The following is a 15,017-nucleotide window of genomic DNA, read 5'->3' on the forward strand; positions in this document are numbered from 1 at the left end:
TGGGGCCAGGAGGGGGGCTGGCCCCTAAACTCCAGTCTCAGGCCTGGGGGTGGTGCTAGGCCCGCCCCCCCCAGCGTAGCAGACTGAGTTCCAGGGCCCAGCTCCCCTCAGCAGGCGGGGCGGGGCGGGGAGCTGGCCCTGGGCCCACTCGTGCTCGTGGATGCTGAAGCCGGCTGGGGGGGGAGGGGCCTGGCCTGTGGGACGCTCTGATGAAGGGGGGTCTGCCCAGAGCCAGCTGCCCCTCAACACTGACAGACAATCCGGCCTTGGGCTGCTGTGCCCCGGGCCGGGCCCAGAGCCTCTCCAGAGCCCGTTGCAGGCTCAGGTCCTGGGGGCGGGGGTGTCCCCAGCACCCACGTTGGCTGAACTCTGCTCCCATTGACGTCGACGGGCAAACGGGGCCCAGGCCTGGCGCACGGCCCGGGGAGCTCGCTACGCTGCCGCCTGCTTCGAGCTGTACTCGCGGGTCGACCGCGTACGGGCCGCACAGCAACTCCGCTCCCTTTCCCGGCGCCAGCGCCGCCGCCCCCCGCTAGCCCAACTACCAACGGGCCTCGATTTCCCCCTCCCCATGGATTCGCACCGAGTTCATATAAAACAGCCGTGGGGATCCGTGCACAGTGAGCTTTTCCTTTTATTATTAAACAGTAGGTCAAGAGGTTGCACACACAGACACAGACGGACAGGCTGAAGAATGATACTTTTGTGGCAACAAAGACCGCGGCCAGCGGGTGGGCTGGTCCGTAGCGCAGACACAAATCTCTTCCGAAAATAAAACCAGACAGGAGATCAGCCCACACGTCCTAGCTACTGGTCCCCTTCCCCACTGGCCCCAGCCCTTGTACAACGAAGACGCATTGGCCCGGGGCACCTGGATAGGGAGGGCCGGCCCTGCCCCCCAAGTTGGAATCTAGCCCACTTGGCCAAGCAGCGGACGGAGTGACACCCATCGGGAAACGGGACCCGAGGCCTTCGCCCGGCAGGTGCCCATGTTAACCCAAGTGACTTGGAAACGGAGAGGAACTTAAAGGACAGAATAACGAAAAGGCAGCCCCCCCCCCCGGCCCACCTGCATGTCCACCCCTCGCATGCTCCCATACAAGGCCGAAAATAGAGCTATATACACAATGGGCCCAGCGCTCTGTTCTGCATTCAAAGCCCCGCCCACCATGGGCCGAGCTTACGAGGGGCGGGGCTCCTGTCACGTCCGTTCGCGTTGGAGCAAGTCCATCCTGTGAGTCTCCCGCTGCAGCGAGCGGCCGTCTGCCCGGCCGTGAATCCAGCCTGCCCAGGTGCCGTCTTCCCCCGGGGCCGTGGTGGTTCCGCAGCAATTCTGGATTCATTGCGAGTGGCCCGTTGCCCCACCCCCCCCTTTTCATGTGACGACAACGATGCCGCGGACACGTGAGAAACGGTCACGTTTCCTCTTTTTAATTAAAAAACAAGTCCCAGCCCATGACAATTTCAAGTATCCCCCAAATAAAAGACAGAATAATTATAAATAATTATAACTTTACAATTTAATAATTGACACATATACTATAGTATTTACAGTATCATAAATGCTTTTTTTGTTACTTTTAGTAAGCAATCCCTGAGAACAGTTACTCTCGTTTTTCGTGACGTATCTTCATGACGGGAGGAGTTCCACGTCTCCGCAGGGTGTGCGCGGCGCTGCGAAGCCCTCGCGCTTGGCGCCGCGTGAGGTTGAGTGTTGCGCTTCTCTTTTGCTTTCTGTTTTATTCTTTCCTTTTTGCTTGGCACCCTTAGGACCAGCCGGCGAACGCTTCCTTTAGGAAAGAGGTATTCGATTTCCAGGTTAGCTTTTGGTATGACACGGTCACACACACGCAGGAGAGCAGGGTGCTGAGGAAATTGGTCTTCCCGTGCTTGTCTTTTGGTTTGATGTGCCCGAGGAATGCCGGAACCCTCGCAGGACGAGAAACGTCCGAATCCAACAAAAGACCAAAACCCCTTTGTTTTGCCAGTTGCGGTTCCATTCTCCTTCCTTCTACGGTTAGTGCCCCCGCCGGTGCCGGGGGAACTCACCCAAACCGCTCCCGGACCAGCATCATCAGTTTTTTCTTGCCTTTGTAAATCTGTTTGAGATTGTCTATGAACTGAGCGAACTGGAGGTGGCCGTCCTGGGCCAGGAGGAAGGTCTCCCGGGCTTTGCTGAGGAACTCGATGAACTCGCCGTAGTGCCGGGGGCTGATGTGGGTGAGCCGGGAGTGGGTGGTGTTGATGTAAGCGCTGATGGTGGCATCCAGCAGCTGGCGCAGCGGGGCCTTGTCGGTGGACATGAGCTTGCCCGAGTTCCTGCGGCCGGGAATGCCGGCCAGGCCCGGCGCCGTCATGGTGCAGCGCCGCAGGATGTCCGACAGCACCGTGGCGCAGTGCACGCTCTTCACCACCAGCGGGATGATGGCCGCCAGCTCGTTCTTGCCCAAGGAGTGGCTCAGCGCGCAGGCCCAGAGGACGTCGTTGATGGCCGGGTGGGTGTCCTGGTTGTAGGCCAGGTTGAGGTGCGTCATGGCCAGGGAGGCTAGTTTGAAGGCCCGCAGGGGGTAGCCCCGGTGCTCCATGTAGCGCGCGATGGTGAAGAGCTGCGAGTAGGTCATGCCGGTGGCGGCGGCATCGATGACGATCTGGTAGGCCGTCTCGAAGGCGATGTGGTCCTTCTCGCAGAGCGTGAGGGCCGAGAGGGCGCAGTTCTGGGGGTCCTTCATGGCGCACTGCAGCGCCAGCGTGCGGGCGCAGCCGGCCAGCTCCTCCCGCTGCGGGTACTCCAGGCTCAGCCGCAGGATGGTGGTGTGGGACATCACCGTGGCCGCCACGATGCTGGTGGCTTCCGTGGGGGTGAAGAGCGTGTACCAGTTCTGCAGGATGCTGAGCAGCGCCCGGACCCCTGCCGGACAGGAACGCACAGTCAGCTCGGGCTGGGGCGCGGCCCGCTCCTAAGTCCTCTGGGGGCTCCGACCAATCCCAGCTCTCCCCACTCGCCCTGGGCCACTCCCCATCCAGAGCCGGGCTGACAGCACTGGCCTGGATCTAGCGCAGCAGTGGGCAATGACCCGCCTGCAGGCTGGACTGGGCTCACCAGGGTTACCCCGGCGGGTGCCGCTGTCTTTACCTGCGTCTCCGCAGATCGCCCTTCCCAGCCAATGGGAGGTGCAAAAAGTGGTATCTCTGCTCTGCTCCCATTGGCTGGGAATGCTGTTCCGTGGCCAATGGGAGCTGTAAGAAGCGGTGTCCTGCTCTGCTCCCGTTGGCTGGGAATGCTGATCCGTGGCCAATGGGAGCTGTAAGAAGCGGTGTCCCGCTCTGCTCCCATTGGCTGGGAATGCTGATCCGTGGCCAATGGGAGCTGTAAGAAGCGGTGTCCTGCTCTGCTCCCATTGGCTGGGAATGCTGATCCGTGGCCAATGGGAGCTGTAAGAAGCGGTGTCCCGCTCTGCTCCCGTTGGCTGGGCACGGTGATCCGCAGCTAACGGAAGGTGCTGGCGCCTGTCCCTTCGGAGAGGCAGGTAAACACGGGGGTGCCCCGCCAGGGCTATCCTGGCCATTGCCTGCCCCGCTCTAGGGGGACGACCCACCCGATGCCAGCGCGCTGCAGACAGGCCCACGTAAAGCGACGCTACGTGGTGCAGTAGCACAGCCGTGTTCCCGTGCGCGGGAACCAGCGCCTGCATCCGCCAGGCCCCCCAGGAGTCCTACGGCTTCCGCCCTCGACCCAGGGGCTGCGCACTGCCAGCTCCGCCCCCTGCTCACTAGCTTTGGGGTCAGGAAAGAATTTCCCCCCAGAGCAGCCTGGCCGGGAGCTTGGGGGGAGGGGCGGTTCCATTCCTAGGCTGAACGAGTCACCTGGGCACGTCTCACCTACTCAGGCCCCTGCCACTGCCAGCGGCCTCAGGCACTGGTGCCCCTGGGCTCTACCTGCGGTGCCGTTTGATCACCCCCCGGCAAGGGGGCAGGTTCTCCAGCCCATGCCAGGTGAGAGGATCCAAGGGCCCCGTCTGGCCCGAAACGCCAGGAAACCTACAGACGTCCCCAGCCAGGTCCCCGTCTTCCACCCGCGAGCTGGAGCAACAAGCCAGGCCGGGGGCGCTCTGCTAATCAGCTGGGCCGCATGGGAATCTCCCCTGGCTTTCAGGGGCCACTGCAACTTGCCCCAGGCCAGGGCAGGACAGTGATGGGCAGACCCAGCCCTTCCTGGTGGTACCCACCCACTTCCGTCGCACAGGTGACCAGCCACCGCACCATCTCCCTCCGCCTCCAGTTCAGCGTGGACAGCGTCATCCGCATGACCTAGGAGAGGGACATAGTCAGTCCTCGTGGCCCCGCGGGGCCCTGCATCTGCGCCCCCCCGCCCAGCCCTGCCAGAGGGCGGCAGCCGCGCCGGAACGGCTCAGAGCCCTGCCACGGCAAGGCAGCGCTGGCGTGGCGCCGAACCCAAGAGCTGCTACGTGAGCCGTTGGCCAAGCTCGCCCCACTGGGATACTGGATCGTAGCCGTCACCCGGCGGGGACGTGAGGCCAGGCTCCGTGAGCCGTTCCCCACCCAAGGCAGGCGGGGACGTGGGGCCAGGCCTCACCCAAGGGCTCAGGGAGCTCAGGCTGGGATGGGAGCAGCAGAGGGAGCCCGGCCCAGGGGAAAGGTAGCCCAGGAAGGGGCGGGGCAAGCGGAGAAGCCTCCAAAGGGCTGTAGAACTGGGCTCATCGGGAGGCCTCAGCCGGGCTCCGTGTGCAACGTGGCCGGAGGGCTCAGCCCGGCCTCCCGCACTGCCCAGCAGGCGGAAAGCTGAGACCACCCACCCCCAGGAGGGAAACTGAGGCAAGGAGCCTGCAAAGCCACACTCGGCCAGCAGGGGACACTGCCTGTCCAGGCAAGCCCCCTGCCCGGCCCCTACCTGCAGCCCCAGCTCCAGCGCCACGTTGAGGAGGGTGGTGTCGGGGTTGCTGTCGGCGGGCGTGGCGATCTTAAAGGCGTCCTGGGCCAGCTTGAAGATCAGGGACGAGGAGTGGATGTTCTTCTGGATGGCCTCCAGGACGGTGCGCAGCCGCAGCATGTCCCCTGCACGCACAGGGGGACGCAGAGGTGAGCCCCACACGCCCCAATGCCCAGGGTGGGGACCCGGGCCTGGCCGGGCCCTGCTGAGCTCAGCCAGCTCCCGGGCTCGGCAGGGGCCCCTGGAGAGCGAATGTAAAGCCAGCGCTTCCCCCGGCCCCGCACTCTCCCTGAGGGGCACCGAGAGGAGTGCTGGGGGTGCGGTGGGCTGGCCGGGAGCGCTGCCCAGCCCGGCTCGGACTGCGGCCCTGTCCTTGAGTGTGCAGGCCCCACCAGTGCTGGCCTCAGCTGCCCCCCAGCTCCCAGCCCCTCCAGCGGCCCCGGGGGGGATGCACAGACTGACTGTTACTGCTAAGGGCTTGGCGGTAGAAGTCTCAGGCCCAGCAGGTAGAGGCTGGAGCCTGTCCCAGCGCCTGCCTCCCGGGGGAATCGCTCGCTCCACTCCGGCTACTTGCCTGGGGCCCAGGAGCAGGGTTCTAACTGGGCGGATCCGGCGTCCGCACTGCAGCCTGCCCTCCGCGAGCTACCGACACCGGCTACCCCGCCAGGCCCAGACCCGCACAGCCCGGCCCGCCAGCTACGCCGTCTCTCCCCTCCCAGCCCTCGGCACGGCACGGCCAGCCGGGAGGCATTGGCACGGCACGGCCAGCCGGGAGGCGTTGGCACGGCACGGCGGCGTTGGCACAGCACGGCACGGCAGAGTTGACACGGCCTCCTCGGTTTGCCCCGGAGAGCACGGCGGCCTCCCCTCACCAAGACCGCCACTCAAGGGGCATGACCCACAACACGCCACGGGGGGCCTCGGGGCCCGCTCCCCTCACACGCGCCTCCGGGCCCCCGCCCAGGACGTTCAGCCAACACCCTGCGCGCTGACATGCGGAGAGTTTTCCTTTTGCTGCTCTTGCAGCTCCTGCCGCGTTCCCGGCCCCGGTTCCATCCCCACCATGCCTGAGGCTCCTTCCACGGCTCTGGATCAGAGAGGGCCCGAGGCCGCCAAGCCGGACTTCTACCTACGGAGTAAGGCCCCTGCGGCCGCTTCTCCCGGCCAGTCCCACTCAGCCTGACCCAGCGTACGCTCCGCGCAGCGTTGGCCTTTGCAAGCAGGGCCGGTTGCTCCTGAGGGGACCACATCTTAGCTGCTCTAGGAGGGAACAAGCCAACACCTGCCTCAGCGCGTCGCCCTCTGGCTCTGGCTACCTCGCGGCTCTGTCCGCGCTCTGACCAGCGGCCATGAAACCAGAACGTTTCCACCGCAGGGTCTGCCCTGGCCAACGGCCTCCCGCTTGTCCCCAAGCCCGGACGTGCCGCACAACGGACACTGAGCGTTCCACGCGAGTCGCTCTAGATGCGCTGAAACCTCCCGGCTCCTGGTGGGAGCTGCCTGGGTCGCGCCTGGTTCAACGTGATACGGGAGGCGCGCCAGAGGGAAGGGGCCGCACCTCAGCTAGCACAGTGGGGAGGGTCTGGCGTGGCCGGGTGTGAGGAGACCAGCCCGATGCAGACTCAGGCAAAGAGCCAGAGAGCCAAGCAGCAGCTGTGAGCACCACGGGGCTGTGGGAAAAGCTGGAGCGAAGGTTTTCGGGCTCTGGCGTGGGCCAAGCGAGGGCTGGAAGGCGATTCACAAAACGAAGCGCGATTTAAAAATTAATTGCGCTGTTAAACAAGAAGAATACAGCCCCCCCCACTCCAACTCAGCCCTCACCACTCCTGCACAGCTAGCCCCCTGCTTGAACCCAGCTCCCCTGCCCTCCCCCAGAACCAGGCACCCCCAACCCAATGCCCCACCCCTCTCCCAGAGCCAGGCCCCCCCAGCCCTCCTGCCCCAACCCAATGTCCCACCCCTCCACAGAACTGGGCACATAACCTAGCACAGTGGTCCCCAATCTTTTGGGGCTGCCGGGCACCCGGGGCGCAGGAATGACTCAGGCCAGCCCTGGTCACTAGGGGGCGCACAGAAATGCCCCAGCGGGCACCACGGCACCACGTTGGGGACCTCTAGCCTAGCAGGTCAGAGGGTAACATGGTGACTCCATGGGAGGAGCCAACCCCACCCCCCCGCACACACTGGACCTGCCCTGGGTCTCGCCGGAGCTGCTGCGGCCGTGAACGGTCCGGGTGTGCGGCTCCGAACGCTCCACTTGACAGGCCCGTGTCATAGAATCCTAGGACTGGAAGGGACCTCGAGAGGTCATCGAGTCCAGCCCCCCGCCCTCAAGGCAGGACCAAGCTCCGTCTACACCATCCCTGACAGATGTCTATCTAACCTGTTCTTAAATATCTCCAGAGAGGGAGATTCCACCACCTCCCTGGGCAATTTATTCCAATTTTTGACCACCCTGACAGGTAGGAATTTTTTCCTAATGTCCAATCTAAACCTCCCCTGCTGCACTTTAAGCCCATTACTCCTTGTCCTGTCCTCAGAAACCAAGAGGAACAAATTTTCTCCTTCCTCCTGGTGACACCCTTTTAGATATTTGAAAACCGCTATCATGTCCCCCCTTAATCTTCTTTTTTCCAAACTAAACAAGCCCAGTTCATGAAGCCTGGCTTCATAGGTCATGTTCTCTAGACCTTTAATCATTCTTGTCGCTCTTCTCTGTACCCTTTCCAATTTCTCCACATCTTTCTTGAAATGTGGCGCCCAGAACTGGACACAGTACTCCAGCTGAGGCCTAACTAGTGCAGAGTAGAGCGGCAGAATGACTTCACGAGTTTTGCTTACAACACACCTGTTGATACAACCTAGAATCATATTTGCTTTTTTTTTGCAACAGCATCACACTGTTGACTCATATTCAACTTGTGGTCCACTATGACCCCTAGATCCCTTTCCGCCATGCTCCTTCCTAGACAGTCGCTTCCCATCTTGTATGTATGGAACTGATTGTTCCTTCCTAAGTGGAGCACTTTGCATTTCTCTTTATTAAACCTCATCCTGTTTACCTCTGACCATTTCTCTAACTTGCTAAGGTCATTTTGAATTATGTCCCTATCCTCCAAAGAAGTTGCAACCCCACCCAGTTTGGTATCATCTGCAAACTTAATAAGCGTACTCTCTATCCCAATATCTACATCATTGATGAAGATATTGAATAGTACGGGTCCCAAAACAGACCCTTGAGGAACTCCACTTGTTATCCCTTTCCAGCAGGATTTAGCACCGTTAACAACAACTCTCTGACTACGGTTATCCAGCCAATTATGCACCCACCTTATCGTGGCCCTATCTAAGTTATATTTGCCTAGTTTATCAATAAGAATATCATGCGAGACCGTACCAAATGCCTTACTAAAGTCTAGGTATATGACATCCACCGCTTCTCCCTTATCCACAAGGCTCGTTATCCTATCAAAGAAAGCTATCAGATTAGTTTGGCATGACTTGTTCTTCACAAACCCGCCCCTCGCTGCCCCCCTCCGCAGGGCAACATCCTGGACAGTTTTTGCCATTTCAAAACGCTGGCTGGCCGGAGATGTAACGAGTGAAAACGAGGACACGTCTGGGAAAACCAGCCGTATGTAACCCTAGATTAATGCGTGTCCGTGTTTTTAACGGGTGAATTCTGCCCTGTGTTAATCGCAGGCGTTAACGCACGTTAATTGACAGCCCTCGCTAAAACGGCCGGGGGCAGCAAGCGAAGAGACTGGTCTGCTTGTTCCCGGGGCCTCGCGTTCGCAGAAGCAGGACCGTGCGCTCCTTGTTGCAGCAAAGAAAGTACCAGCCGCCCACATCGCGTTCTACCCCTCTGCTGAAACGGGCCCCGTTGCTCAGCTCAAAAAGCTGCCCCCTTCTTTTGTGCCCTGAGCCCCCTCCAAGTGCGCGGGCTACGGACAGCCTCAGAATTTGACAAGGGGATTACACAAGGGACGACGTTTCACTGCCAAACTGGCCATCGCTTGCGGCAATGACACGCCAGGAGGAACCTGCGAGGCCTGCAGATACCTTAGCCACGGGCGAGTTTCTAGGGCTGGCAGTTAAAGAAACGTCTCGTCAGCCGCGGCGTCTCGGAGATACAATAAAGAAGCGCCGAGGAAAAGGGACTAAAAGGTGCAGAGCAGAACTGGATTTGAAAACGAAAAGGAACGTCAGTGACTACAAATATCTCCTGCCGCCGCCGCAGGCACCGGTCACGGGGACTCAGCCACGTCTCCTCGTACCGCCAGACGGAAAAACGGAAGGACGCGTGTCGGAAGGACCCCAGCGGGACCTGATCTCACGCAGACCCGCTCCGGAGTATGAGCATTTGGAGGGAAAAGGGGAGAGCTGGAATAAAAAGCAAAAATCCAACTCACTCTGCCTTTCCATCCTCGGGGAGGGTTTATTACCCGGCCCAGCTGAAGGAGAACAGGACAATATATACATAAAATTGCTGGTTTACGGAGACCAGCTTCCTACGAGCGCACAGCGAGGGGGAGAAACGCGGAGCCCTTGGAATGGAAAACTGGGAACACGCACAAAGGGGGTGGGAAAACCAACAGCTGCAGAGACAAGACCTCGGCCACGCTTTCGGCAGGCCGGGGAAGGAAGGAGAGAGCGCGTGTTCCCCACGACGGCGCAAGGGGCTGGAATTTTACGGCATCGCAAGTGACACTGTCACTGATACACACGCTGGGCGCCTGTCGATTGTCTTTGGTTTCAAGCCCTCTAAGCACATCACTGCCCTTCACCCGTCTCCCTGTCCAGCCTCGCCTGGGGGTTGCTCTGGTTTCCGGTCAAACGAAAACCAAATCGATACAAAGTAAAAACGCCATTTGCCTTCCAGCCTCCATCAGCGTCCGACGGCAGGAAGGGCCGGGGCTCCGCCGCCGCGTTACCAGCCTGCGGTCGCCGCGCCAGGGCAGCTGCACACTCCACCCGGCAGTGGCTTAGGTACAGAGCCGACCTTCCGGAAAACCACACGCTGCCGGTGGAACAGAAACCTTCCACCTTCCCCAGACTCACTGAGCAAACCCGCCCCGGTGCTCCCAGTCTGCCTGCCAGGAAGCAACGCAAAGAGAAGAACCGAGGCCAGAGATACGGACGCTCCGCCCTCACCCCCTCGCCCCGCCCCCTTCGCTCCCAGGGTGGGCACCGGAGAGTCCTGAGGGGCTTGCTTCATATCTACTGCCCCCTGGGCTTCACACCGCAGGCCCCGACCCCCAATGGACAGGACACGCGGGCCGCGGCCATCAGAGCCCTTCCACCAGTGGGGGGAGACACCCGCCCTCGTGCGCTCACCGGGCCAAGGGACTCGATTCCAGGGCCACCAGATCAACACGGATCTTTGGATCCATGTCAGGGGACACCGGGCTGGGCCCCGGGAGACACTGACCTCGTCTGCCCCGCACTGAGCACCACCGACCCCCAGCCGCCACCGGCCGGGCACTGCGAGGCTGGCGGCAAATCCAGCCCACGCTCCCGCCGGCTGCTGGAATGGAAACGGCCTGACGGGAGAAGCATTTGGGCACGTGGCCCCAGGCAGTGCAGGGTTCCTTAGAGCTCCTTTTCCGGCAGCCCATCTCCCTCCCCGGCCTGCGGGCCTGGGCCTGGTGGGAGCCATGGGTGGCGCGAGGGGTCATCCCCCTTGTACCTCCCTCCCGCACCGAGAGCTAACCTGGGGTTCTCGCCCAGCACTGCCTCCGCGGGCCCCAAGCAGCTCCCAGCCCCGCGAGAGCCGGCTCCGGAACCGCGGGGAGCCCCCTGCACCAACCCCCACCCGCCCCCCAGCGGCTTCCTCTACAAGGTCGCAGCCGAGGGGCCCGGCTCCGCTACCCCCGGGCCCCGCACCAACCTTTGGCGGCGGTCAGCATGGTGGAGGCCAGTTCGCACTGCTGCGACTCCAGGTGGCCCAGCGTGAACCAGCGCGGGTACCTGCTGGGCACGACCGAGACGAGGTGGGGCGGGTGCGTCACGTCCCCCGCGGGCGCCGTCGTCTCCAGCACGGGCAGCCTAGGAGAGACGGGCGGTGTCGGTGGCAGGGCTCCCAGCTCCCCAGGCAAAGAGGGCTGGTCGCTGGGGCCGGGCGAGCGCTCTGAACGCGCCCAGCTGCAGCCCCTGCGTGTGCCCAGCTGCCGGCGGCCCCCCCTGGGCACAGGGCCCCGGCTCAAAAGGACGGGAAAGGGCGCTGCCGCGGGGCTGATGCAAACGCTCGCTCGGGCGCAGCCGGGCGTTCGGGCAACGCGCCTGGTGCCTCTGGCACCCCTGGCTGGGCCGGACGCGGCAGCACGTTTCTCAAAGGCCCCGCAGTGGGCTTGGGCCACCCGCTCCCGGGCTAACGGTCCAAAGTCCCATCCGTCCCAGGGGACGGGAGCCGACGGACCCCCAGTCCCCGGAGCTCCCCCCATTGGGCGTTACTGCTGGGCAGGCCGAGCAGGGGAAGCGGCTGCCGGGGTTGGGCACAGCGCTGCGGCCGCTGGAGCTTGCAGGGCACCGGCCCGTGGCCAAGCGTCAGTGACTCTGTCTCCAGCCGGTCCCTCGGAAGGGGAGGCGACCGAGCCGGCTGCAGCCCAGCCCCTGCTCCCAGACAAGGCTCTTCCCGTTCCTGCCCCTCCCCTCGATCACCCTTGGCTCTCTGGGGGAGCAGCCCGCCCAGGGGAGGCGGCAAGGCAGGGCTGGGGTGGGGCCTGCCCGGCTCTGTCCTGGGCCTTTCGCTCTGCTCCGGCTCCTGGTCTGCAGGACGGAGACGGGGGCGCCCGGTCCCCTCCCAGCGCCCTGCCCAGCTCCACGGAAGGGCCGGTTAACCCCGGAGGGACGCGCCTGCTGCAGCCGAGGGGCAGGACCTCACCGCTGCCCCTGGCGCCCGCTCCACGCGCCGCCGAGGGCACAAACGCCACCCACCTCATGGCCCGGAGCGCCAGCTTGTAGGCCAGGTCGGCGTCGTGGGGCAGCAGGGCGGAGAACAGGTACTTGGCGAAGGTGTGCATGGGCACGCTCTCCCGGTGGATCACCTCTCCCAGGCCGCTGAAGGGGCCGCCTGCAGGACAGCAAACCGCCCGCCTCAGCCGACGCCGGGCAGCCAGCAGCCACGCCGGGACCGGAGCCGGTTACGGAGCCCACGGCTGGGCCCCGATCCCGGCCGCCCCTCCGAGGCGCCCTGGCCGGGGCTACCAACACCCCAAGCCCTGGCTGCTGTGCTAGCCCGGGGGCACGGCGACGCCCTCGGCCCGGGAGCAGGGAGGGGACACGGGCACCCGGAGTGGTGCAGCTCCAGGCTTCAGGACCCTGCTACCGCTGCCTTCACACTGGTGCCCTTTCCCAGCCCCGGCCCCGGCCCCGCACGCGTCTGCTGGGGAGCGTGACCCCACGCCGGGGTGGGGACCTAAGGCCCGGGGCTGCACCTGGCCCTGGCCTGCACCCAGCCCCCGAAGCCCAGGGGTCCCCCCCATCCCTCCACGGGGCTGGGCCCCAGGCTCCGGCGTGCGAGGGAACGAGGGGGCGTCCGTCTGCTCCTCCCACGTCAAGGGGGGTTTGGTTTCACTCTGTGCTTTGCCCCCGTCCTACGCTGCCACCCAGGACGTGCCACGGGTCCCCGGGGCTCCCTGGTGAGGGGAACGTGTCTTCTGCCCGCCCCCTGCCGCCCGGCCTCACCTTCCAGCAGCAGCAGGCACTGCTTGCGGAGGGTCTGCACCAGCACCGCGTCCAGCTCCAGCTCCTGCAGCCGGGCCAGGATCTGCTCTTCGTTGCGGCAGACTTTGTCCTGCGCGTACAGTCCCTCGGGCATCACCCGCTGCTGGCCCATCCCCAGCAGCGCCACCTCCAGGGCCAGCGCCAGGTAGGACTCGCCGCTCTCCTGGCAGCCGGGCGCCACGGGCACGTGCTGGTACGCCGGGGCTTTGGCCTCGCCGGCGTCTGCAGGGGGAGGCCGCCGGGGCGAGAGGTTAGAACGACCGGGAAGGGAGGGGGTGGAGATGCCAACCCAGCGTGGAGCCCCGTCGCCCTTCCCCGCCCCCCACAGAGGCAGCCGGAACCGCGGTGACCCCCTCGCCAGCGCCGGGCCACGCACGGAGCGAGCCTGACCAAGAGCCAGCGCCGGGCCGGGCCAGGGGCCTCCTCCCTGCTTTCCCCAGCCATGGGGAAACACGCCGTGTCTGACCAGCCAACGTGCCGCGCGGCGGGCGAGAACGACTGGGTGTCCTGGGACGACTCAGAACTCTGGCAGGGGCCGTTCCGCAGCTCTCTGGGGGGCCAGCTAACCCCACGACACTGCAAGGGCCATATCCCCCCCCTTGGGGTGTGACAGGGTCCCAGGTGTGCTCATCGGGCCTGGCCTCCTGTATGGCCCAGGCCCCAAATCACGCCCAGGCAGAGCTCTGAGAGAACCAGCCAGTCTTGCCTGACAAATGGTCAGGGATGGAGAATCGACCACGGCCCCCGGGGCACCGGTCCAGGGGTTAACCACTCTCTCTGCTAAATGCGGACGCCTTATTCCTGGGGGGATTTGCCTCCTTTCAGCTCCCAGCCACCGGCTCCTGCTTGCCTGGCAGGATCCCCACGCGGCCCCTGGCGGGCTGCGATCAGAGGGCCCCCGATCCTGCAGAGAGGCGCTCTTGGCCAACCAAGTTTGCAGCCAAGCAAAAGGCGTCACAGACCGTGACATCTGGGGTCCTCCCAGGAATCTGGCCTCCTGTGCACGTCTACCCTGTCCTCCCCCGATTTCGTGGGGCGGGGGGAGGGGAGGAGAGAGGGAGGGGCGGCCTTTCTCCAAGTGGGGTCCTGACCCCAAAGGAAGCTGCAGAGGGATCACAAGCTCATTTCAGGAGGGTCAGGGCCCTGCCACCTTCCGCGCTGCCTTCAGAGCCGGGCAGCTGGAGAGCAGCGGGCGGGATGTGGGCGGGTGCCCAGCGGTGACGGCCGCGCCCTGCCCGCAGCCGTGCAGAGGAAAGGGAGTCGCCCTCACTGCTGCGCTGCTGCCTTCAGCGCTGGGTGGCTGCTGCGTGAGGGCCCAGCTCTGCAGGCAGCAGCGCACAAGTGAGGGTGTCAGTACCCCCCAGGCCACCTGCCCTTCCGTGCTGCTGCCGGCCGTGGCTCTGCTTTCAGAGCCGGCTCCCGCCAGCAGCGCTGCTCTCCAGCTGCCCAGCTCTGACGGCAGAAGTAAAGGTAACAGTATACCCCCCCCCCCACAATAACCGTGCGACTCCTTGGGGCAGGACCCCCACAGCGACGCCACCGTGACAATTCCCATTGACATCACTGACCTCGGGACATTTACTCTTTTTCTAATCCTAGGGCCCTGAATTGACCAGAATGGGCCATGACTCGGGCAGGGCGCTAAGGAGACACCCTGGGCTCTTCCTCTGCAAGCGGCGCGAGAGCAGAGCAGGGAGCGAGCAAGGCTGAGCGGCGGGGGGGGGCACAGGGGAGCCGCGGCCTCTGCCTTGGATTCGGCGGCTGACAGGCCAGAGCCCTTGACGTTTAACTCGCTGCTCTGGACGGGAGAGACTCGGATACCTGAAATTTCAAGGCAATTCTCCTCTTCTAATCGACAAGCCTCCGTCAAGGTGAGGAACAAGCAGCCAACGGGGTTGAGCGGGTGCCCGACCCAGCCCTCCAGGTTCGTGATGGTGGTGGCTCCTCTCTGCAGTAACTCTGGGGAGGGGGCGGGAGAGAAGCAGAGTTCGGACACGGCACACGGAGGGGTTTCAAGGCAAGCCGAGCGCCCGATGCTTTCCACCTGTGACAGGTGCTGCCAAGGCAGCCGATCGCCGACCTCGGTCCGTGTTCTCCGAGTGGCCCGCTCAGGGTGGACGGGCACGTGAGAAACGGTGCGGCTTAGGGAGGCAGCAAGCGGGTCCCTGGTATCAGGCTGGGCGACACTCCAGCGGAGGCCCCCAAACGGGGCAGTTCAAAGAGCTGGGGCTCGCTTGCTTTTACACAAACCCCGGGGGCTGGTGTGAGCAGCGACCTGCAGTTACTAGTGGTGCCGAAGCCTCACGCCGGCACCCGGGAAAGCAGAATCGCTGTTCTCCCATTG

The 15,017-nt window shown here is 63.8% G+C and overlaps 1 protein-coding gene across 1 annotated transcript in view; it reads right to left on the reverse strand.

The window, feature by feature from the left end:
- Nucleotides 1-616: 616 nt before the first annotated feature.
- The window catches only part of ZSWIM5 (zinc finger SWIM-type containing 5), a 159,097-nt gene continuing 144,696 nt past the window's right edge, over nucleotides 617-15,017 (reverse strand). Inside the window, exons 8-14 of the mRNA XM_075935847.2 lie at nucleotides 14,495-14,632; nucleotides 12,635-12,895; nucleotides 11,885-12,020; nucleotides 10,839-10,996; nucleotides 4,910-5,073; nucleotides 4,227-4,308; nucleotides 617-2,908 (exon numbers count right to left, since the gene is read on the reverse strand). Of these exons, the coding sequence (XP_075791962.2) occupies nucleotides 2,046-2,908; nucleotides 4,227-4,308; nucleotides 4,910-5,073; nucleotides 10,839-10,996; nucleotides 11,885-12,020; nucleotides 12,635-12,895; nucleotides 14,495-14,632 (1,802 nt within the window). The 3' untranslated portion in view covers nucleotides 617-2,045. The remainder of the gene's footprint in view (nucleotides 2,909-4,226; nucleotides 4,309-4,909; nucleotides 5,074-10,838; nucleotides 10,997-11,884; nucleotides 12,021-12,634; nucleotides 12,896-14,494; nucleotides 14,633-15,017) is intronic.

Source organism: Pelodiscus sinensis, chromosome 9 (assembly GCF_052426305.1).
Source record: "Pelodiscus sinensis isolate ZL-2025 chromosome 9, ASM5242630v1, whole genome shotgun sequence".
Taxonomy (NCBI): domain Eukaryota; kingdom Metazoa; phylum Chordata; order Testudines; family Trionychidae; genus Pelodiscus; species Pelodiscus sinensis.